Genomic DNA, 25,336 nt, shown 5'->3' on the forward strand with positions numbered 1-25,336 from the left:
ACTGACTATAACTCCATGCAGAATGCAACAGGTGATAAGTGTGAAAAAGGAATGTCACATTCTGTAGTTCAAAGTCTAGGTTGCTTACAAAAAGAGAAAAGCATTTAGTCAATATGTTTTCAGTAATCTGTTACAGCAGAAGCTTCAAAACGTGAAATCATTTAAATATCAAATAAAAGTTCAAATCTTGCTTTACAAGTTATAGGTCTCTATAGAAATCATTGCCACAACTATGAAAGTAAATTCTTTTGAAAATTGCAACATTTTTTGAATCATTTATTCCAACATTCTCCCACACCCCCATCCTTATTGCAACCTCCATTTTAGTCCCTTCCAGCATTGTTGTTCATTCACTAGAACATATAAATATATGCATGCAAAGCCACTTGGCCCTTCCAGCTTCTTCACCATTCAATAAGATCATGTTTGATTTGACTGTAACCTCAACCCCACATTCCTGCCAACCCCCATTAGCCTTTCACACTTTGCTAATCAAGAATCTGTCTAGCTCTGTCTTAAAAATAATCAAAGATTCTATTTTTTGTGGAAGAGAGTTCCAAAGACTCATGTTCCTCTAAGAGAAACCATTTTTCCTTATCTGTCTTAAATGAGCTACCCCTTATTTTTAAACAATGATTCACTGTTCTAGGAAACATCCTCTCCACATCCACCCTGTAAAGATCCTTCAGTATTTTAAAGATTTCAAACAAGTTGCCTCAAACACAATCTACCCAACTGTCCACATAAGGTAACTTGTCCATTTTAGATATTAGTTTAGTAAACTTTTCTGAACTAATTCAGGTGCATTTGCGCCTTTTCTTAATATTGTATACAGTACTCTAGATATGGTCTCACCAGTGCCCTATAAAACTGAAGCATATCCTCCCTACTTTTGTGATAAATTCCCATCTCAATAAACAACAACATTCTGTTTCTAATCACTTTTTAGTTTGGTTTTAGCTTATTTATTAGTGTCACAAATAGGCTTACATTAACACTGCAATGAAGTTACAGTGAAAATCCCCTAGACGCCACACTCCGACGTCTTTTTGGGTGCACTGAGGGAGAATTTCAATTCAATTAATTAAAATGTAAACCTATTATCAACAAAGGTGACCATAAAACTGGATGTTAGTGATTTGAAGAACCCACAACATCTACAAATGTCCTTTAGGGAATGAAGCAATGGTTGAGTCTCCGCTGCTGTCTAAAATGGTCTAGCAAGCTATTAAACTGTATCAAGATCACTATGACAAATCACAGTGATTTAAAAAGCTGGCTCACTACCACTTTTCAATGGGTATTAAATACTGATCTTCTGAATGATCTTGTGAAAAAAGGCCACTTTTTATTCTCCTACCACTTGCCTTGAGAGTATAATTAAGAAATTGATGCATGTGGACCTGCCAAAGGCAATGTATAACTGCAGCCATTTAATTGAGCCAATTTAATTGGACAAACGCTGTTACATCAATATAGCCCACATCCCAACAATAAATTGAAAAAACATACTCTTCAGCCAACTGCACTTGTTCCAAGCGATCCATAAACTCATCATCCTGTTTCTTTTTTTCTTCTCTTTGCTTCTTCTCTTGAATTTGTTCAGCCAGGCACTGCGCATATTGCTGTTGCTTCAGAAAGACTGGTGGTGTCAAGAGCCTCTTTTGGAAAATGTATCCATTCTAAAAACAAACACTTCAACATTATTTCCAGATATATTATGAATTAAATAACAAAATTTCAACCTTGTATTAAATAATTAGATTTCATAACTTTTACCTTTAAGGAGTAGAACATGCAATTTATGTTTTTAAGCAATTACTTTTCAAATTTAAATGCAATTTACATTGCCAAGTCTGACAATGGATACACTCAATTGTTCTATTTGAAATGAAAACGAAGATTTAAAAACCAGGAGATGTGCTGTTGACGAGAGGTCCTGCTTTCCCAACATAAAATCACAGATTCATTCTTAAATGATATATATGTATTAAAATCTCAGTTTACAAAGTAAAATGCAATCATAGTAAACCAATATGGACCTACAGTGTCTGCATTAATTTCCAACTTTACAAGGTTATGTCCCGCACCTGAATGGTGCCTGAAGAACATTCAATGCAGCATTGGCTTGGGCAATTCCCTGTGCTTTTGTTTAATTCCAAAAAGAAGGTGCAATGCCTGGACATATCCCTTTTGTCTGGTGGTAATCTTAACGGGATTTCTCAATGTGTCAGTTCTGGTGAGGAAAATTGACTGAATCCACCAATAGCTCCTGTATAATTTCATCCTGAATCTTGAGTTCTTATGGCCATGAGAATCATGTCATGCCTGCAGCGGCCTTTCTTTGATTTCCCTGCGTTGACCTAACTTAATCACAGCAATCACTGGAGAGCTCCATATAAAATTTGTTCCAGATTGATTGCAGCGGATGGCTGCCAGGAAGCCCCCCCACCTCCAGGATGCAGTGGAAGCCCTGGTGAGTGCCAGCTTGCTGCAAAAGGGGGCAGGGCAGAGTGCCGTAAGAAGATGAATGATCTTCTTTGCTCTGCGAGGGTAACAGAGCCTCATGCAGTCTTTCACTGGATCCCGTCACACACCCCTCACAGCTCCAACCTTCTCTCTCATCTGGCCACGCTGGGCTTTGCCAGCACCTATAAGGAGACCCTCTTCCGCCCTCCTCCAGTTGCCATGTTCTCCCCCCTCCGCCCTCACTGCCATGCTCCTCACACTCCAGCTCCCACTCAAAATCCATACCTCATCATCACCTTAAATGTTAACACTGCTGCCTGAACACTCCCTATTTGTGTCAATGCAGGACAAAATCAACCACAACAAGCCTACACAGCCATAGTGATGCCAGAACTCAGAACCTTCACACCATTTGAGGAGACAACATTGAGAGGGAGGAGGAAGAGTGTGCGTGCACTGATGATGACAGCAGACAAAACACGTTGTCATTCTCCAGGTCTCAAGTGAATAATCAATATTCCCTCCTTTATCCCCTGTAAAGCTCTAATGCCAGGCAAAGCAGCAGAGGAGGACAGGCTATCCTCCAGCTCTGTGGACCCAATAGACAAGCAGCTCAGAGGGATACTTCATGGATTCCCATCATGAATGAGGCATTGCAGCTGTCACCTGCACCCGGCACCAGCACAGATACTCTCACCTCGGTGGGTTCAATAAGTAGACGGGTTTCTGGTTTACTCACTGATGAGCGCCTCACAGCTGAAGATCTACAGCTGGTGAAGGCAGGGCTGTCCTAGGGAACTGGCACAGTAGCACAGTGGTTAGCACTGCTGCTTCACAGCTCCAGGGACCTGGGTTCGATTCCCGACTTGGGTCACTGTCTGTGTGGAGTTTGCACATTCTCCTCATGTCTGCATGGGTTTCCTCCGGATGCTCCGGTTTCCTCCCACAGTCCAAAGATTGTGGGTTAGGTTGATTGGCCATGATAAAATTGCCCCTTAGTGTATTAGGATGCTTAGGTTAGAGGGATTAGTGGGTAAAATAGGTAGGGATATGGGGGTAGGGCCTGGGTGAGATTGTGGTCAGTGCAGACTTGATGGGTCGAATGGCCTCTTTCTGCACTGTAGGGTTCTATGATTCTATGAACGCAGGAGACCACAAGGCCAACTGTGGAGTCCCATCGCCTACTGCCCAAGAAGAAGGTGTTATCACTCCAGTGTAATGAGGCCAACACTGCGAGGATGCCATCCACAGTTGAGAGCTCCATATTTGAGGGCATGAACTCCATGGTTCAGGGCTTCAACAGCATGGTGCAGACACTGGTTGGAATCTATGCATGTCTACGCCAGGGTACGGTGGGGCTTCTGAACCACACTCTATCCCATGTAGGACCAACAGGCATGCCTCACCTGCTAATCTTGCTCATCTCTGAAACAAGAGGCAATCAGGGCAACCTTTGCTCATTTCCCAATTCCTCCCTATCCACTGCCCAGCATTCTTCCTCTTCCTCTTCCTCAGCATTGTCAGGCCCACTGCCCTCCTCAACATCCTCCTCAACATCCTCCTCAACATCCTCCTCACCTGAAGAGATCTGGCGCTCACCCATCTCCTCCAAGTCTTGGTTATGAAGAGCACAGCAGACCATAATAATGCAGAAACTTTTTGGCAGCTGTATTGTAGGCCCAACCCCCCCACCACCACCACCCCACCCCCCTCCGACCCCTCCGACCCCCCCGCCCCCCCCACCCCCCTCCGACCCCCCCGCCCCCCCCCCCCCGACCCCCCCGCCCCCCCCCCCTCCGACCCCCCCGCCCCCCCCCCTCCGACCCCCCCGCCCCCCCCCACACCCCCCCCCGCCCCACCCCGCCCATCACCACCCACCCCCCCCACCCCACCACCCGCCCGCCCCCCGCCCCCCCCACCACCACCACCCCCGCCCCCCCCCCACCCCACCACCACCCCCACCCCACCACCACCCACACCCCACCACCACCCACACCCCCCCCCCCCCCACCCCACCACCACCCACACCCCACCCACCACCACCACCACCCACCACCCACCACCACCACCACCCACCACCACCACCAACTAGTCCAGGCACCAGAACCACATCTTAACAGTCCATTGAAGCATGAGCCTTATTGTATCTCCACAGGTATTTATGTGGCCTCTGCACTGGCATCATCAGCCACCTCCTGAGTACGCTTCCCTTGTCCCTGAGCAGCCATCCCTCCAGCAGTCACTTAGTCACTTTCCCTCAAAGACAGCTGAGTTTTATGAGTGGCCCAAGATGTAACTATCATGGGACACGCTTGGAAATGAATACACACCAGCAAGAGGTGCACCGTGTGGTTGCTGATGAGTTGGGCTGTGAGGGACTGGAAGCCCTTGCAATTCCTGAATGGCACTGCACACTGCCATGATGACTTAAGAGCCATGTAGATGCAGTCCATCAGACTTTGCGCCTGGGACATCCCTGCTAGGTGGGTGAAGCACATCATGTTTGTATCCTGGTTTGCCTAGACCTGGTCAAAGTTGATAATTATATCATCCCTAGCATCAAGGCCACCTGTCACCTCTCTAATACATTTGTAGATGGCAGACTGGAAGATGCTACCCTGGAATGATCTGTGAGAATAAAATTTCAGAACAGCTGTAACTTTAAGGGCTACGAGCACTGGGTGTCCTGCAGTTCCATAGGATGCCATAACATGCGGCATGTGACAGGGGTGGTCCACTGTTCCGCAGGACAGACGCAGTCTTCTCCGGCACTGCAACTCAGGCAACACAACGTTGGAACATCAGCGTTGGAAGATTTTTGGCCAACCTGTTTCTGACATTGTTCCTCTAGGTGTGGTCCTGCTCCCTGAGCAGCTGCAGACCACAGGACTTGGCCACATGCAGCAGCATGTCATTGTCTCTGCTGCTGGTCAATCTTGATCCCAATTCCAACTCAACAAGTTCCATGGTTCTGATGGATCATGCACTGAAAGAGTGAGGACACCACAGTGAGTGCTGGGGAATCCTAACAGAGCCCTGACCCTCATCGCTCCATTTGCCTGTGACTTCCAGCAAAGTGCTTCCCATTACCTGTGTGAATTTCTGCTCTCCTCATGATAATACAGCCACACCCTCAACAAATAGCTTCCTCTGTACTCCAGAAGGATGAATAATGTTGAGCTCCCATTGCATCATGGCACCTGACCTGTACATTCCCCGTTCTCTTCACCCCCACCCCCACCTCCAGCCAAAGACCATAAGTCATGACCTTGAGTAGCATTGAGACAGTGCATGACAATAAGGTCTGCATCCTAATGGGGCACCTCAAAAATGGTAACAGTCATGATATGGAACAGGGTGAATGGTGTCTGCAATCACCATCCTACTTTGCCAAGGGTTCTGCATAGTGCGAGCTGTGTATTGTTGAGGCTTGAATTGCAAGATGCTTCTACATTCTTGGGGTTTGGTGTTCCAAAGATTTAACCTTTGTCTCCAGATGGTGCAAATAGAACTAGCTCTGGCTATTAAACTGGCACACTGGTCTCCTCAAGGAATCATCAGTTAGTCACTCTGGCAAGACACAGCTGAATCTTGAGAGATATGCAATTAGTTTTTCAAGCAATTCCTTGGAGGGCAGCCTCATTCTCCTGGCTCTTCAATGCTGTTCAGTTAAACACCCTTGAATAAGAATAATAAGGTTCCTCTGACTGCTGTACTTGACAGTCAGGGGCAGACTTCCCATTCTGCCTGCCACAGGAATCATAATGGGCAAGGGGAGGGACCATGGAAATGTCCGTTGACCTTGAGCAGGATTTTCTGGTTTCAGGGTGGGTGTGGCCAGAAAATCCTGCCCTCAGAGTTTGCAGAGAAGTGGATTTAAACTTCCTTTCCAGTAATCCCCTCCAACCACACACTATTGACAGAGTAAGGGTTGTGGTTTTCACTTAACCTTTGTCAAGTGAGAGGGTCTTTATGCCTCATGGGGCAGGGTAGCTCCCCATCACTGATATCCCCACACTTCACGCAACCTGGCCTCTCCCAAAGCAGGACCCCAGGGCCTCATAGTTGCCCCTCATAGTACTGTCCCTCTGTTGTGGCCATCTGTCTCCCAGCTTGAAGCTCCCAACAAGGAAGGGTACCCACTCAGCTACTTTTTGAACACTAACGTGGAAGAGCCAGGAAGCAATGTCTGCTTGGTAACCAGCACATCCAGTTGAAGCAAGGGGACAACTTGAAATGTAGGGAAGATAAGTTAAGGCCTTTATGCTAACCACCCTCAGCACCCTCTCCCTTCCCCCATGCTAGAAAACAACAGTGGCTCTCAGCCCCAGCCCCAGGCTGCACTTCTATGCGTCCTCAGCATTCTCCCTGGTGTCCCTTCAGTGTTGGATTGCCTGAGAAGTAATGGCCGTCTGTGTCTCATCCCTGGCCTCCAACCCCTTCAGAGGTGAAGGCGTTAAGTTCATGCTTATGTAGAGCTGTTGTAAATGGCAGCAATGTGAGGTCATGCTGGCACCACCTGAATATTTTGTGCAATCTCACTATCTGGCATGAGTGCTTGCCAATGAGATGCTGATACATTCAAATTAGGTTTCTGCCCTTCCCCGATGTGTTCCATATCACTCTGCTAGCAAAGTTACTTCAAAAATCGGGAAACGCAATCTCGCCAGCAAGATTCAAGTTTTTCAAACTCTCCCCATTTTTTAGGCAGAGCCTCCATTCCCACGCATGGTGAGAAAGGGCTCAATATCCAGCTCACTATATATGAAGATAGGTAGCTTCTAGAAAGCATAAGTGAGTTCCACCGCAAGCCTGATTGGTAATACTAAATTGGTCGTTAGTGTAATTCTTAGGCACTTGAGATTATTCAGCATGTGTTGTCCAATTGTGAAATCATATCTCATGGTAAGAAGTTGTGTTCTCAGTTTTGCAAGCATGGGATATTTGAGTACAGTCAATATTCTCTCTGCCTGTTGCAAACCACTGAAAGTACATGCTGTTTGATAAAATCTGCAAGTCTCTAGGACATGCAGGATGGGATTTTCCTTCCCCTCCACAGCATGTTTCGTGGCAGCAGGAGGCAATGCACTACTCACTTGCAGCGAGATCTTATGGTTCTTGCACTTCTCATCAAGTTTCAAAATTGTCTTTTTTTGGCATTTATTGCCCCCTTAGAATTATGGTGTAATCTGGCCCTTTTTGATTTTTGTCTTTGGTTTCTCTGCCTTCCACTTTTCCACTTACTGCTTTTTGTTTCTGTCCCCACTTTACTTCCCTCTGACTTGCTGCATTGGTTCCCATCTCTCTGCAATATCAGTTTAAATCCTCCCCAACAGCACTAGCAAATACTCCCCCCAGAACATTGGTTACATCATAGAATCATAGAAGGAAGCCATTCAGCCTATTGAGTCTGCACCAGCGACAGTTCCACCCAGACCCTATCCTCATAACCCCATGCACTTCCCTGACCTAGTCCCCCGACACCTAGGGGCAGTTTAGCATGATCAATCCACCTAACCCACACATGTTTAGAGCGTGGGAGGAAACCAGAGCACCAGAGGAAAACCATGCAGACATGGGAAGAATGTGCAGACTCCACACAGACAGTTACCCAACCTGGGAATCGAACCTTGGTGCTGTGAGATAGCAGTGCTAACCACTGTGCTGTCTGTACAATCAATCAATCTCAAAAAATAATGGATGGAATGCAATGAAACCTTACACAAATAGTGCAAGGCCTAAGGAAGAACTGATTAGATTTTGTCAAAGATGCAGATCCGAATTTCCTAAAAGATATGTTAACATTGGGAAAGAGGACAAAATGACTTATTTTATACTTTTGTGGGTTGTTTATTTAGAATGTTTTTGATTATTTTAATGTTGTGGATTGTTTCAACTACCGTGGTGGAATTTCTGACAACTGTCAAATGTGAACAGAATTTTCAGAGCAGGTTCTTGGATGTGGATTGACCTGAAGCCCCCTCAGTGTGATGGAAGCTCTTAATAAAAAATATCTTTATCAGCTTTGTAATTTCAGAGCATCAACTCAGGCAGGGAAAAGCCTCAAGGAAGAGCTGCATAATTGTAATAACATTGATAACACAGTGTGGCTAAGGTATATGCTTTACTGAGTGCCCTCTTCACTTGCTTCCATAATGAATTAATGGTTGAGCTCAATTCAATTGACTGCAAGGCATCAATCTTTTAAAAAGATGCCCCAGTAAATTTAATAGTGTTCTAGTCATAGACCCACTGCTAAAAATTGGGCAGAGTTCAGGCTTTTGGTCAGAAGAGACACATGAAGATTCTGGGTATTCCTGGACACTATGGGAATTCTGCCAGATAACTCTGCTGTAACAACATTTGCAAAAAGCATGACCACACATGTCAGCCACAGGTGAGCCTCAATTACAAAAATAATCAAATAGTAGTCCATTTTGGAGAGATTAATTACAATTGATTTGCTGTAGCCCAGCCTGCGAGCTTCTAATAAAAGTCTAACACCATCGTACTTCTTTGACTCAATGGGTCTATGGGGGCAACCTTACTGACTCATCTCACCAGTGAAATCAGGCGAGAGACAAAAAAAAAATTGGGTTGCGTTCTCAGCAGCCCTGTTTTGCTGGCAAGCGTGGAGCAAATTTCAATAATCATAACATGATTACCATTACTATCATCTAGGCTCACTTGCGCTTACCTGTTCGCCAGTTGAGGCCTTCATCAGCGAGGATCATGTATGGTCCCCACCAGTGGGAACCAGATATGATGACTTCGCTGGTGGGAACAAAGACTATTGAAATCCCCCATGTTGGCAGGGGCAAGACGGGGCAGTGGTCCTTGGACAGTGCCTGCCTAGCACTACCTGCGTGGCAACGTGGCACTGCCCAGCTGGCACCCTGGCACTGCCCACTGAGGGGGGAAATGATCAATCTCCATGATCGCTGGGCCAGCGTACAATTGGGGATCTGGGTGTTGATTGGCTGGGTCAGAGATCAGGGAAGGTGGGGTGGACAATGTCCGGGTGGGAGGAACGCCATTGGGGGAGTGAGGAGTGTCAGGCAATCACCCAGTGCACTATACACAACATGCATACAGTACACTGGGAAATCAGGGTGTCTGCGCAATGACACGCCTAGAGCTCAGCAGCCGGCTTCACTGACAAGATTGGGCTCTGCTCTCTCCCTGCTGACTGACGAGAATCACATTCTGGCACTTTTTTTTAACTAAGTGCCACATGATTGCTTTTTTTTAAACTCGCTGAAAAAGCAAATCTGAAACTCCAGTCTTCTTGTTCAGCACTTCGAATTTTTTTTGGTAAGCTCACCCCATACTTTCTCTTTTAGATAAGATACTTCTCTGACATTGTTTCTTCTACTGAATGGGTGACTTGGATGCATTATTACTAATTAAGGTATTAGCCAATTAAGTTAATGTTCCAACGCCTGAATTTGAGACAAGTCATGAATTTCTACAATGACATACTCCCAACACTGCCCTTGTGTCACCAGAATTTCTACCTACATGAATCACAATATTTTTAAAATACATAATTGATTACATTTGTTTTGCCTTTGGAGCAAGTAATTGGCTTTTGACTTTGAAATATAAAGGACAGGATTTTTCCACGCGACCCATGTTTTGCGGCAGCAAAGACAGCTCACCATTGGCAGGACCTTCTGGTGGTGCCATTGTCAATTGGGTTTCCCATTGGATACCCCAATGGGAGAGCCATTGCCAGGGACCAGAAGATCTCACTGGCATAAACAGCCGGAAAGTTCCAATCAAAGCCTTGGGTCTTTAAGATCAGAGGTCAAATCTATTTAAACAAAAACAGTTCTCAAAACAGATTCTTGGTCGGCTGTTTTTGTCTTACATGAGAGTCTTTGCATTTTGAGTTCTTCAATTTCTTTTTGGCTTCAGCCACTCCCATGTTGAAAGCTGAAATCTTTTGATTGAATTCTCTCTTAGCCAACATTTCACACTGAAAAAAACAACAGGAACACATGTGCTACAATTAAGAAGAAGATGGTGAAAATGATATTTGTAGCACACATTGCCATTTAAGTAAACAAAATGGAAGAAACTACTATTTATATTGGTGTACATTTAAGCCATAATAAATAACATGACAAGCAAAAATGCTGCTTTTAATAATCTTGTTTAAAGATATAAACATCTAGAAGATGATATTGGTGTAGAAAGCATCTCTCCCCTTGAGTTCATTAAATGTCACTATATTTTCTCTCAATATTAGATCATTGGTCTAATAAAACTTCCACTCAATGCTAAGTTCCAGGTTTTCGATCAACATAATCAATTCAACTATATAATACAACTGTAATGCAATTGTGGCATTGGATTCAATTTAATGCTTGGAGGCAGGTTCAGAGGTGGGGAGTCATGTGATCAGCGGGATGATGCTGGATAGAGATTCTGCTGCATTCTCACCTCTGTTGGATATAGTCAATGACAGGAGGGCAGCTTTTCAGCCTGGAGGTCAATTGGAACTTGTTGCAGAAGAGAATATGAGCTAGGAGAAGCCTTAAGTGGCAAATTAAGGATCACTTAAGGGCCTCATGAGCTGCCAGTGGTACTTAATAACGGTTCTCACACCCCTTAAAACAAGCCCCACCACCCTCACCAGGACCTTCTTGTGTGACCCCAGTGAGTCTGCACCATTCACCTGTTTCCTAGTACTGGCAGTCGACACTGCTCCCATTGTCATTGCTGGTACAAGAGAACCGATGGCTTCCAGTTGGCTGGTAGCTCACAGTGGCAGAATGTCTACCTTCCAGCAGGATTCCTAGATGGAGGGGGAGGTGGAGAATGGGGGCTGCGTGGTGGTCAAGGGGAATTCAAATCACAGGATCCGGGGGGTTTAATGACACACAGGTATTGCCTAGTTGGGATTAAATAAATTTGGCTTCCTGGAATGGCTACATTGGGTTTGCCACCAGTTTTCCAGCCAATAGATTGGTGTTTTGGACATAATGGGCAGAATGTAATCACCATAACCCCAGTCTATTGGCTGGAAAACTGGTGGCAAACCCAATGTAGCCATTCCAGGAAGCCAAATTTATTTAATCCCAACTAGGCAATTACATTCTGCCCATTATGTCGAAAAGAGAGTTTAGTAAATGTTCTGTAACCTTTTTTTCCCATTTACACAAATAATTAAGCTCTCTCCATAATCTAATTAATCTTTTTGCAATGGATTATCATATGGCAAAACAGCTCAGGACACTGCAGAGTCAAATATTCATTTTATATGCAAATAAAGAGAAATGTCAAAGCTCTTCTAATGTCCAAAAGGCAAATATGAAACTTCCCTAATTTCTTGTCATTGAAATCAACTACAGTTTTATAGATTTAATCATGATTCCATTCTGATATGGCTGATCTAAGCTACTGTGACAGTACGTGCATTCCTGCTGGCCTCAGTGCCTGAAGAAGAGAAGGAAAGGTCAGCTAAGAGCTGCAAAATTCGATGAAGCCTGAAAATAGATGCAGGAATTGTGAAGCATGATTAACTTCTGCTAGATGCTTTTGATGTAAGGAGTGTGCAAATTTCATACTGCCAACTTATTTATATGATTTCTGCATACAACCAGCCCAGCATAAAACCTGAATGGAAGGCACAAAATTGTAACAAGCTAATGTAACTTAAATGTGGTCTACATGTACTTAACATCAACCTGCAACTCTTATAGGGGAGGTGTATTAAAGCTGGAGCAAGCATTGGAACTTGTTGCAGAAGAGAATGCGAGCTAGGAGAACAGAATGATTTTCCATCACTGTACTAGAGGCCTTATTTGAGGAGATGCAGAGTAATTTCATCCCATCATCAGGAGGCCTTCCAGCCAAACTTTCCAAAGATATTGGGAGCAAGCACCTGGTCGATATGGAGTGCAGTCCCAAGGGCCTGAACAAGTGTAATGTATCCAATAACTTCACACGATTGGCAAAAGTCAGTAAATGCATTTTCAAATCCAACAACTTGCCCATTATAGTCTCATTATACCACACCTCATCACTCACCTACCAACAATTCCCATCAATCGTGATACATACCAAACACTCATATGCGTCATGTCACCCTCATAGATGTTACACTGCCGCAAATGTCTTGTCCATATCTCACAGCTTGCACACATTACCAGATATTAAACCAGACAGCAATAGTACACAAACATATTGCACCACACATACTGACAAAACGTCTTCCCTGTTGCAGGATAATGTGTTGCAAAGCTGGAGGCCGCAATAACTAATTGGTTGGGTGAAGGCATAGCTATATGTCCTGTGATGGAAGAGGCAGAATTCAAGATCATTAGTGGTAATGACCGAGGCTGTGAACAGCAACAGAGCTGAAAGCATTGAATGCGATGGTTAATACTTAATCCTCCAACCCATATCCCACTTGCCCTTCATCCCACAATCCCTTTTCATTCACAAATTTCGGAGTGTTTAAGCATACACCTGTTGCTTCACTCATCTCCTCTCACTGCACTCCAACTCTTGTGTCTTTCTTCTGTTGGTTAGCCTTTCATTCACTACTTTTCAGACAGTGGTGTAGGAATAAAAAGTGGATGTCGAAAAGTGAATGGTGATGAAGGAACATTCATTCAAATTCACATTCTCAGCCACTAGTTCAGATACTGATACTGGGCATACTTCAGGCTGGACTGCAGTCAGGGCATGAGATAAGCACAGGCAAGGAGGCAGCTTCCCTAAGGAATGGTTGCACACATGTGTTCTTGAGGCACAGTTAGAAGTTTAATAGGGCAGCAGACAGGAAGAAGCTGATGGATATGCATAATGAGATGCTTGGTACATTGACAAGCCTGCCATTGGCTGTGGTCATTGACAAGGAACATGGAGGAATCAAACATATCTTTTGCAGTGCGAAAATGTTGGCCAACTCCACTGGTGCACTCAGACATTGCATGACTTGTCCTGCAATTGAAGCTGAGATATTAGCCATCAGATGCTGTACTATGGATGGGTCTGCAGGTGGAGTTGACCACTACTTACACACTGGAAAGGCTTGGCTCCAGCTCTGTGTAAAACCTATGTAAAATTGGAATCAGACTCCTCCATGCTTTTTGGCAGTGACAACCAACTTTCTGGTAGATCTGCCAATGGACCAAGCAAAAAAGCAAAATATTGCAGATGTTGGAAATCTGAAATAATAACAAAATTCTGGAAATACTCAGCAGGTCAGGCAGCACCTGTGGAAAGAAATGTTGCTGCCAAAATACTGACTATTTCCAGCATTTTTTGTATAAGCATTTCAGTGTGCATGCTGATCAGCCTTTTTTTGTAGGCTGTCCTTTCAAAGTCCTCAACTAAGTTCTCTGCAACAGAACTCGTGCGTCTTCATCCTCTGAGCAGCTGGTACCTGGGCAATCTTTCACCCCTGTTCCAGCTGCAGCCCCCTTGTACCTAATGAGTCATTACAGACAACAGATCTGTGCAACCCTCTAAAGTATACACAGTGCCAGCATCTAATAGGATACCTTCATTAAGTACAACTGTCTAAGAAAAGAAAAATCAGTCCTTATAAGGGCAAGGCATAAAACTGTTAGTGTTGGATGCGTTGCCCATTATACACCCTACCCAAACATACAATAATCCCAGCTAGCTTATTTTAAGCCCTTGCCCAAATGGTTGAGTTCTCAATAAAACGATCATTTATGAGTATGTTGGTTGCATACTTCAACAGAATTCTGCACTTAACAAGTTATTCATATTTGTTATATACCTGCTCCTGGAAGGATGCCTCCTGATCTTTTATTTGCTGGTATTGCTGCAATATTTGTTCATTCTCTTCTTCCTTTTTTCTCCTGTTCTCCGAAAGATCAATAGGGAAATTCTTCAGAGCTCGCTGCATGCAAAGATAGCACAGCTCCTGCAACACCGTACAGCAAATACATTCAATTCCCCTCCTTTTTAAGACATATTCCAATAGCTTGCAAATACACATTTGATAATTTAGTGCATAGTTTAAAAGCTTGTTTTATATATATAAAACAATAAACATTTCTGTATTGACTCCTCTGTCCAGAACAATTGTTCAGTTTGTACTTTCACTTTGTCTACTGGTTCCTTCAAGGAAATATCTGGAATGCAAGAGCTTTTTGATTCACCTGTCATTACAGAAAGACTTGCTGAATTTCACAAGCAAAAGCAGACTCAGTGGATGCAACCTTATTATAAGATGCATTTGTGCTTTAAGTAGGCCTCAAGAATTTCATTAGAAGTTGCATGTGCCCTGTGGGAGGGCTGTCCAATTTGCCATGAGATTGGTAGAGAGCAGCCCGCCAATCTGATTAAAATAAGGCCTATGAGTTAAATGGTGCAGGCTTTATGATGGGAACATCATGTGAGATTGTTCTCTGCCTAATTCATACCCTGAGTTAAAATTGGTGCGAAAGAGCTGGGGACAATTAATGGGACATATCATAATGTAATGTCAGTTAGTTTAGATCACTAGTATGTGGTTCAGAATAACGCCAACAGTATAAGTTCAATTGTTGCTGTGCTGAGGTAAGCTTGAGATCTGCCTCCTTGCTCTGCCTGAGTGTGAAATGTAATGGCAAACCACCACTTACAAAAATTGTAAAGAAATTGGCTCGGGATGAAGAATCAGCAGTCAATGAGCCAAGGACCTGCTTTTGGGCAGAGCACACATGACATAAAATCTTTTGAATGACTAAAAAGATACCTCAACTGACTAAAAACCATTGTCAAAGCTAAAGGGGGAGGAAAACTATTGGATAAATCTTATATGCCCTTTAACTTATTTCTATATACAGCCCAGTGCCAAGTAAATTGAGACAAAAGTTTATATGGTGTATTTTGAATATTTTAATAAAGCTTCCATCTGCTTTCAGGTGCCAATTTCTTCTTTCCATTGGCAGCCCTTCAGAAATGCTCATTATACCCAAATGTGTTTGAGAATTACTGCTATAGGCCTCTGCTCTTTTTCAATGATGTGGAGATGCCGGTGTTGGACTAGGGTAAACACAATAAGAAATCTCACAACACCAGGTTAAAGTCCAATCAATTTATTTGATAGTAAACTCACAAGTTTTCGGGGTTTGCCCCTTTGTCAGGTGAATGGAGAGTTCTGCAAACCCAGGTTTGTAAAACCTCACTTACTGTACTGTCTGGAGACAATACACATCCCTTTAACCTATGCCTAATGCTCTTTCCACTCTCATTGTCTGCATCTTTAAGACTTGAATAGCAGGTTAGTTGTAAAGACTCGCATTCTAATCAGTAATCTGTAAACTGTGGGTGCTGTTATATGCTCTGTCTGAGGCCAGAACTCTCCATTCACGTGACAGAAGAACATAAGAAACAGGAGCAGGAGTAGGCCATCTAGCCCTTCGAGCCTGCTCCGCCACTCAATAAGATCATGGCTGATCTGAAGTGGATCAGTTCCACTTTCCCGCTTTCTCCCCATAACCCTTAATTCCCTTGTCCTCAAAAACCTTTCTACCCGTGACTTAAATACATTTAGCGAGGTAGCCTCCACCACTTCAACGGGCAGAGAATTCCAGCGATTCACCACCCTTTGAGTGAAGAAGTTCCTCCTCAACTCTGATCTAAACTCCCCCCCCTTATCTTGAGGCTGTGCCCTCTAGTCCTGCTATCCTTTCTAAGCGGGAAAAATCTCTCTACCTCTACCCTATCCATCCCTTTCATTATCTTATACGTCTCTGTAAGATCCCCCCCTCATCCTTCTAAACTCCAACGAGTACAGACCCAGTCTATTTAGTCTCTCTTCATAGTCCAACCCCCTCATCTCCGGTATCAGCCTGGTGAACCTCCTTTGCAATCCCTCCAAGGCCAAAATATCCTTGCGCAAGTGCGGCAACCAAAACTGCACACAGTACTCCAGCTGCAGCCTCACCGTACCCTGTACAGTCGCAGCAAGACCTCCCTGCTTTTATATTCTATCACCCTCGCTATAAAGGCTAGCATTCCATTCACCTTCTTGATCACCTGCTGCACCTGCAGACTGGGTTTTTGCGACTCATGCACAAGGACCCCTAGGTCCCTCTGCACCGTAGCATGCTGCAGCTTTTTGCCCTTTAAATAGTAATCCCTCCTACTATTATTTCTGCCAAAGTGGATTACCTCACACTTGCTAACATTATACTCCATCTGCCAGGTCCTCGCCCACTCGCTTAGCCTATCCAGATCCCAACAATCTTATAGAAATGACATGAAAGACATGACATATAAACATGACAAAGGGGCAAACCCCGAAAGCTTGTGAGTTTACTGTCAAATAAATTTACTATCAAATAAATCGGTTGGACTTTAACCCGGTGTTGTGAGACTTCTTACTCTTTTTCAATGCCATAGTTCCCTATGAAAACAAACACATGGCATGGACAATCAAAAGAATTGCCCCAAATGCCTTTAAGTACTATTTTTTAACATAAATTGCATGTGCTGAAGCTCCTTCAAGATCAAATATTGGTTCAAGGAGAAAACATACGCATTGGATTTTCAGGAGACTTTTGACAAAATACCATATAAGAGATTAGCGCGTAAAATTAAAGCATACGGGATTAGGAGTAGTGTATTGAGATGGATAGAAAATTGGTTGGTAGGTAGGAAACAAAGACTGGGAATAAACAAGTCTTTTTTCAGATAGCAGGCAGTAACTAGTGGGGTACCGCAGGGATCAGTGCTGCGACCCAATCTATTCTTAATATATATTAATGATTTAACAGAAGGAACTAAATGTAATATCTCCAAATTTGCAGATGACACAAAGCCAAGTGGGAGGGTGGGGTTTGAGGAGGATGCAAAGATCCTTCAATGTGATTTTGACAAGTTGAGTGAGTGAGCAAATGATTGGCACATGAGGTATAATTTGGATAAATGTGAGATTATCCACTTTGTAACAAAAATGGAAAGATAGATTACTATCAGAATGGCCATAAATCAGGAGAGGGGAATGTGCAATAAAATCTGGGTGTCACTGAATGTAAGCATGTAGGTGCAGCAGGCAATAAAAAAAAGTGAGAAGATTTGAGTACAGGAGCAGGGGTGTCTTGGTGCAGTTATACAGGGCCTTAGTGGAATATTGTGTACAGTTTTGGTCTTCTTACCTGAGGAAGGATGTTCTTGTTCTAGAGGGGGTGCAGAGAAAGTTTACCAGATTGATTCCTGGGATGGTAGGACTAACATATGAGGAGAGGTTGAATCAGTTAAGATTGTATTAGTTGGAGTTCAGAAGAATAAGAAGCCTATAAAAATTGAAAGAAACCTACAAACTTCTAACTAGACACAGTAGATTCAATAAGGATGTTCCCAATTGGGAAGTGGGGAGAGGGGGAGGAGGCAGTGGCGATGTCCAGAACTAGGAATCACAGTCTGAGAATACAGGATAGGTCATTTAGGGCAGAGATAAGGAGAAATTTCTTCAGCCTGAGAGTGGTTGGCCTCTGGAATTCATTACCACAGAAAGTAGCTGAGGTTAAAACATTAAATATTTTCAAGAAGCAGTTAGATATAGTGCTTGAGACAAAAGGGGTCAAAGAATATGGGGGGAAGCTAGGATCAGGCTATTGAGTTGGACAATCAGTCATGATCATAGTAAATGACAGAGCAGGCTCAATGGGCTAATGGTCTCCTCCTACTCTTACTTTCTGTATTTCTATATGTTTCTATGTTTTAATGGATGTGCCCCTCCATATCTACAATACTGTAATGGTTTTATAGTAAATAATAAGATATGTCCATTCTGTGAAGAAAGTAACATTTTTTACAATATTACTGTGTTTTTTTTCTGAAACAAGTTTGTGGGGGCTGTGTGTGTGTGACTAATTTACTTAAGCTGAAAACAGTTAGGCTGCAAGGTTTAAGTCATCAAAAGAACTCAGTGTAAAAACAGGCATTTGAAATGGAGATGAACAAGCTAAAATGATTACATGTAAATATAATCTGAGTAGACATTTGCATTACGAGATAAGTGAAGATTTGCTCTTTTAGTTGTTGAATTTCAAAGAGAAATAGAAAAGAGATTTGCAACTGGTAAAGATCATAAATAAAGTTATTAAATTTATTCTACCCTAAGATAGTGGCCATGAGGAATACATGAAAGATTTTTACATTCTGGGAAAGGTAACTTCCAAATAAGTGTACGAACAATGGTTTCAAAGATGAAAGAGAAAAAACATGTTTAAAGTGTGGCAATTTGAGACCACAAATGAAGTAGACAAATGCATTGTTTAAAAATGACCTTATATAAGTTAATAACGAGGTTTAACAATAACAGCAACTCAGCAAAACAATAATAACAGTAGTAACTATGAAAACAGGAGCAAAAATAAAACAGGTATTGCTTGCAGACTGAAAAGCCCTCTAAAACCCACAGATGCTTAGACCCTTCAACATATGCTAGTAACACAATTACAAAGGAGAAAAGGTTTATAAGAATACTCTATTCTCAAAATAGCACTCTGTAGCAGAAGGAAAGATTCGAAGCTCTGGTGAGGAATGATCTGCAGAGTGCTGTCCTCAGAGAGAGCTGTCAAAGATGCAATTTTATCTGTCTCCAGAAACTCTAGAGAAGTGTCTGTTTATATTAAGAAGCAGGGTTTTGTTTTGGGCTTTGGATTTCCACAATCAAGTGAGGAGGAGGGAGAAGCCCTGTGAAATACCTCCCTTATAGCAACAGAGGGTACCTTTCAGCAATTATGTCTTGGGACTGTTGTCTAAAAAAAATGTTTATTTGTGAGTCTAACTAAATTCAAATCTTTTGAAGGAAATGTTTGTAAGACTGACTTTAACTGTGTAAATGTAATTTTGCATGTTTAAATTTTCTTTTTTTAATGCAATTACCACCTACCCTGCCACAACAATTCAAATGCCTTAGTACTTAAAGAAGTACATACCTGTCCTGCCCTGCAATGGTCAGTACAGACAGTGGCTGGTGGCGTTTTACGTTTCAGTGCCTGCAGATTTGTATGTTGAACACTAGGCTGACAGGATGAAGAACGATGTGGAGAAGCCAACCTAAGGATGTAGCAAGAAAAACATACAATCCACTGCAATCCAAATTCAACTTTCAACAAATTTATTATAAATTACTTCTCTTATGTAACAACAAATATTGCAGAAAACCACAAAATTTAACATTATCAATCAACTGGCAAGTGGTGCTCCTCCTATAAGGATCTGAAAACATCTAACTTAAATTATGAAAGGATGAAAACTGTAAATTAAGTTCATTACAACAGTTCATAGCAAATCGTTGTATATTGTATTGAAAGGATTGCAGGTTACAACTAATATAAACAAAATAGATTCAGGATCTCAATTAGTGTTTTTCCAAAGTATCCTGGGGCAGACAAACAGTCCATTTCTCAAATTAACTAAGTATGTAATATGAAATAATCATTTCTAGTATTCAGCTCAGAATATGTTACTTTGATGATAAACATGTCAGAGAGATTAATATCACTCCCTAAACAACTTTCATCCTGGACTAAAACATAAGAACATAATAAGAACATAAGAAATAGGAGCAGGAGTAGGCCATCTAGCCCTTCGAACCTGCCCCGCCATTCAATAAGATTATGGCTGATCTGAAGTGGATCAGTTCCACTTTCCCATTTTCTCCCCATAACCCTTAATTCCCTTGTCTATCAGAAACCTATTTACCCGTGACTTAAATATATTCAGCGAGGTAGCCTCCACCACTTCAATGGGCAGAGAATTCCAGAGATTCACCACCCTTTGAGCGAAGAAGTTCCTCCTCAACTCCGATCTAAACTGCTCCCTCCCCCCTTATTTTGAGGCTGTGCCCTCTAGTCCTGCTATCCTTTCTAAGCAGAAAGAATCTCTCTACCTCTACCCTATCTATCCCCTTCATTATCTTATATGTCTCTATAAGATCCCCCCTCAGCCTTCTAAACTCCAATGAGTACAGACCCAGCCTATTCAATCTCCCCTCATAGGCCAACCCCCTCATCACCGGTATCAACCTAGTGAACCTTCTCTGCAATCCCTCCAAGGCCAATATATCCATCCACAAGTGCGGCAACCAAAACTGCACACAGTACTCCAGCTGCGGCCTCACCAGTACCCTGTACAGTTGCAGCAAGACTTCCCTGCTTTTATATTCTATCCCCCTTGCTATAAAGGCCAACATTCCATTTGCCTTTTGATCACCTGCTGCGCCTGCAGACTGGGTTTTTGTGATTCATGCACAAGGACCCCCAGGTCCCACTGCACCGTAGCATGCTGCAGTTTTTCACCTTTTAAATAATAATCTCTCCTACTATTGTTTCTACCAAAGTGGATAACCTCACACTTGCTAACATTATACTCCATCTGCCAGGTCCTCGACCACTCACTCAGCCTATCCAGATCTCTCTGCAGACATTCCACACCCTCCACGCAATTTGTTTTTCCACTCATCTTCGTGTCATCAGCAAATTTCGTTACCCTACACTCAGCCCCCTCCTCCAGATCATCTATATAAATGGTAAACAGTTGAGGCCCCAGCACCGATCCCTGCAGCACTCCACTAGTCACCAACTGCCAACCAGAATAGCACCCATTGATTCCAACTCTCTGCTTCCTATTAGACAACCAATCCTCTATCCACGCTAACACCTTACCCCCAAATCCGTGCACCCTAACCTTTTGCAGCAACCTTTTGTGAGGCACCTTATCAAACGCCTTTTGGAAATTTAAAAACACCACATCCACCGGTTCCCCTCTGTCTACTGCACTAGTCACATCCTCATAGAAATCCAATAAATTCGCCAAACACGACTTCCCCTTTACAAATCCGTGCTGCGTCTGCTTGATCAAACCATTCTTTTCTAGGTGCCTCGCTATTTCTTCTTTGATGACGGATTCTAGCATTTTTCCAACTACAGACGTTAAACTAACTGGCCTAAAATTCCCTGCCTTTTGTCTGCTACCTTTTTTAAACAGCGGCGTAACATTAGCCATTTTCCAATCTTCCAGCACTTCCCCGGAGTCCAGCCATACCTTTAAATCCCTAATGTTACTTACCCTTTGCCATTTTGCTCATGGCTCAGATAATAATCCAGAAATTATTACCTTTGAAGTTCTGCTTTTTATTTTAGCCTCCAGCTACTTATACTTCCTTTGCAAAACTATTTTCTATGTCAGTGAACTCCCCATTAGATTAATTGGTGACTACCTTATATTTGTGGCCCTTGGTTTTGGTCTTCCCACAAGTGGAAATACCTGCTCTATCTCTATCCTCTATCCTATTAGATGCCTCCATTAATTTTAAAGAACACTTACTAAATCACGCCTCAGCACTCTTTTCAAAAAAAAAGCCTAAGTGAGTCATCCTTACTTGGTAAATATATTTTCTCAGTATTACCCTTATTAATTATCTTTTCATTTTCTCCAAAGCTTCTATAATTTCTTTAACGTGGACACTACAACTGCACTGTATCCCAAAATATGGCCTAAACAAGGTCAAGATTGTTCATAATAATGTGATAAATATTTTGTGTTGTGCCTGACTGTATGGTCTTATACTACAAGTAATTGTAAAATAATGCACAATGGATTCCAGCTTGGGTGGCAGTGGTAGTCAGTGTCAATGTGGTGAAGAAGAGATCAACTACCCAATTCTGGAACAGGATGAATGATCTCATCTGTGCTGTCAGGGTAAGTCAACCACCTTAACATTCTCAACTCACAAACCCATCACATATTCACATTGGTCTCACACATTGCCAGCTCGGGCACATCACCAGTCACTCTCTCACATACACCTTCACATCTCCATCTGGATCATCTATTTTAGAGATCACATCCTCATCCTGTCCATAGCTCCACTCACCACCCACGCATGCCAGGCATCCTTGTCATCTGTCCTGACATGTGCCTTGTTCACCTGTCAAGCTCACACACAATAAATGGAGAGGTCCCAGATCAGGAGTGAAGTGCTTGACAGTAAGGTCCACACAGAACTTGAGAATTGAGCCATCGAACTGGACGCAGACGACATTGATTGTGTCTGCTCCAATGGCGAGGTGGCAGCAAACACCCAGGTGAAATACCTGCATTGGCACATTCCTCAGACAACTATTCCATGACTGCTTTGTCTTAATGGCACCCTCTGTTGCAAGCTGCCACTCACATGGTGAGTTTAGGTTCTGCCCTCTCCCTCTACTGATGAGAAACAGACCTTGCTTCATTTTTTCCTTAAAGTGAGGTAAGATTTGATTTTTAACTCACCCAAAAAAAAGTGCGATTTTCTCCTATTTTCACGCTCATTTGGCATTTAGAATTATTTTGGTAAGATTGCCCCCAAGTGTTATATGGGCAAGTAAACAGTAGATTTTCTCGCTGTTTTTTTTTAGAGAGGTAAGTAATGGGAATTTACGGCACTCTGTGCATAACAGGAGCCGTAATGTAAATCTCACCAGTGGGGATGGGGAGATAGGGGGATGGAACCTCAGCCCATCTGTGAGTTCTAGGGGCACAATTGTGCAGGCAGGCGCCCTGATCTCTCAGTGTGTACATATAGTACACACAGTGTACTGGGAGATCTGTTACCACACCCTCCCCCCACAGACGTTGCCCTCCCCTACTGATTGCCACTTCAGCCAATTGCCCCCCACTACACCAATTGCCACCCCAGCAGATTACACCCCCTCCTCCAACTGCCATGTCAGCCAATTGCCGCTTCAATTGCTGCCCTGGCCTGTCAACTATCTCCCACTGCAGAGTTCCCCTCTTCCTTACCCCCACAGAGCTCCTGTTGACCCATCATCTGGCCTTCTCTTCAGACCCCATCTCTATAGGCCCCACCCCCCGCTGCCCACCCCTGTTAGGCCCTGCCCACTTGAACTGCCAGGATGCCTGGTGGGCAGTGCCAGGCTGACACAACTCCATGGGCCCGGCCCAACCCTACCCCAAACCACCCATAGTCCTCAATAGACTCTGGTCCCACCAGAGAGGCCATCGCATCTGGCCCCCGTTAGTGGGGAACACCTGTGATCCTTGCTGATGAGGACCTCGGCCGGCAAGAGGGCTATGGTAAGTGAGGCCGAACAATAGCATCCAGAATTCGTTAATGATTTCACCGGCAAAACGGAGCTGGCAAGATCATGAGAGGTGAGAAACTGGGCACGAACCTGATTTTTCTCCCCTTGCCCTATTTTACTGGCTTGGCTCTTCATTTCTTTGGGGAAAATTCTGCCCCACATTTCACAATTAATTCATTTTCCAGTCATATACCCATCAAACAAGTTAATTCTCAATTTCTCCAATTGTTGAACTTCTGATTCCTAATTCAAAAGCACTCAAACAACCTATTGAGAGAAAATCAGTCAAACCAGTTGGACATATCAATTATTCATTACTGATTTCTACTGAAAATTAAGATCATTAGTTGCAACTGAACTCAACTGGAATAACTAAAGATTATAACTGGAGGCCAGTTGGTATCCCAACTTGGTTAGTTTGCTTTAACTTGGGCCATTTGGCTTCAATTGGTACAATTTCCAGTTGAAAGAATAATTGGAACCAGTTGATTTATTTACTAGTTCACCTGTATACATCTGGACTAACTGATTTTTACAGCTGGAAATCTATTGTAATTCCACTTCCCAGTTGCCGTCAACTAAAAACAAGGTTACAGGCAAACTGAAACAAGTTGGAATTAAGTGGTGTAGTTGACGTGTAACTTCTTCAATGATTCTTTGAACTAGAAACTGTATTTATTGAAGCGAACTAGACTGACTTATGTCAATAGACTGCCTGAATAAATGTGTTAGGCAAAAAGGCATTGGTGTGTCAGTACACATTTTCACATCAAGTTTGCAAGTGTCATAAAGGGACAATAATATTTATCTCCTCACCTCATGAATTAATTTGTTTCATGATTACAAATTCATTAATGCTGTGCATGTCACCATTTCAAGATTTATGATTTGTTTGAGTTCAGTCACACACAAAGGGTCACATAATAGTAAAACTTATTGAAAATTTCTCAGGATAAGAAAAATAATCAAAATAATTTCTCTCATCAAGAAGCATTAAAAAAGCCATAATAAAAATAACCATTGCCATTATAACTACCTTGGTTGTCATGACATAGTATCAGCCAAAGTTCAGTGGTACTTTCCAAAAAACACAAAATATACCCTCTTGAAAATGATTAGGACACATCAGTCATCTTCTGATAACCAGTTATGAATGGATAATTGTAAGACAAACTTACCTGGACATTAATTAAGAGCACAAACTGAAAAAAGTGCCAGATACGATGCAATGAAATTCAAGGAAATAAACAAACAAATATAAGAAATTAATATAAGAAATGGACATTCAAATATAATGAACATGAGAAATGAACTAAGAAGTGAATGTATAAATTGAAGAAATGAACATTTAAATACAAGAGATGAAAATAAAAAATAAACATATAAATACAAGAGGGAAAGATACCCTTTGCCACCCAATACCTTTTCCTCTGCAAGTTATCGTTGCTGTTCCCACTTGTCAGTAATGGCTGCATTCACTGCTGTTCCATGGTAATGACCACTCCCACCTTTCCTACTACTGAACACCTCCCTCTTGCTCCCCATTACAATCGCTCTCATCTATTCCAGCATTTGTCTACCACCTCCCCACATTCAACAACTCCTGCTGCTTCCCAATCTTATCCTCATCACTGAATCCCCTGTTGGGTCACTTGCCATTGTCCTGACTGCACCTCCCAAGCCCGTGGTGGGAATAAGCAGCTTGTTATTGGTGCAGTCAGAAGGATTGCGAGTGGTCCAACAAGAGAGTGTATAATAACAATCAAGATAGGAAGAAGCAGGAGAGAGGTGTC

General features: G+C 42.9%; 1 protein-coding gene across 2 annotated transcripts in view; it reads right to left on the reverse strand.

The window, feature by feature from the left end:
* Positions 1 to 25,336, reverse strand: part of LOC145349373 (coiled-coil domain-containing protein 81-like) — an 86,187-nt gene that overhangs the window by 16,174 nt on the left and 44,677 nt on the right. For both annotated transcript variants that reach the window (XM_080197891.1, XM_080197892.1), the window contains exons 8-11: positions 19,392 to 19,512; positions 14,234 to 14,380; positions 10,343 to 10,450; positions 1,513 to 1,682 (exon numbers count right to left, since the gene is read on the reverse strand). In XM_080197891.1, coding sequence (XP_080054017.1) covers positions 1,513 to 1,682; positions 10,343 to 10,450; positions 14,234 to 14,380; positions 19,392 to 19,512 — 546 coding nt within the window. The remainder of the gene's footprint in view (positions 1 to 1,512; positions 1,683 to 10,342; positions 10,451 to 14,233; positions 14,381 to 19,391; positions 19,513 to 25,336) is intronic.

The sequence above is a fragment of the Carcharhinus amblyrhynchos genome, chromosome 10, assembly GCF_965287045.1.
Source record: "Carcharhinus amblyrhynchos chromosome 10, sCarAmb.v2.hapA, whole genome shotgun sequence".
In the NCBI taxonomy this organism is placed as follows: Eukaryota; Metazoa; Chordata; class Chondrichthyes; order Carcharhiniformes; family Carcharhinidae; genus Carcharhinus; species Carcharhinus amblyrhynchos.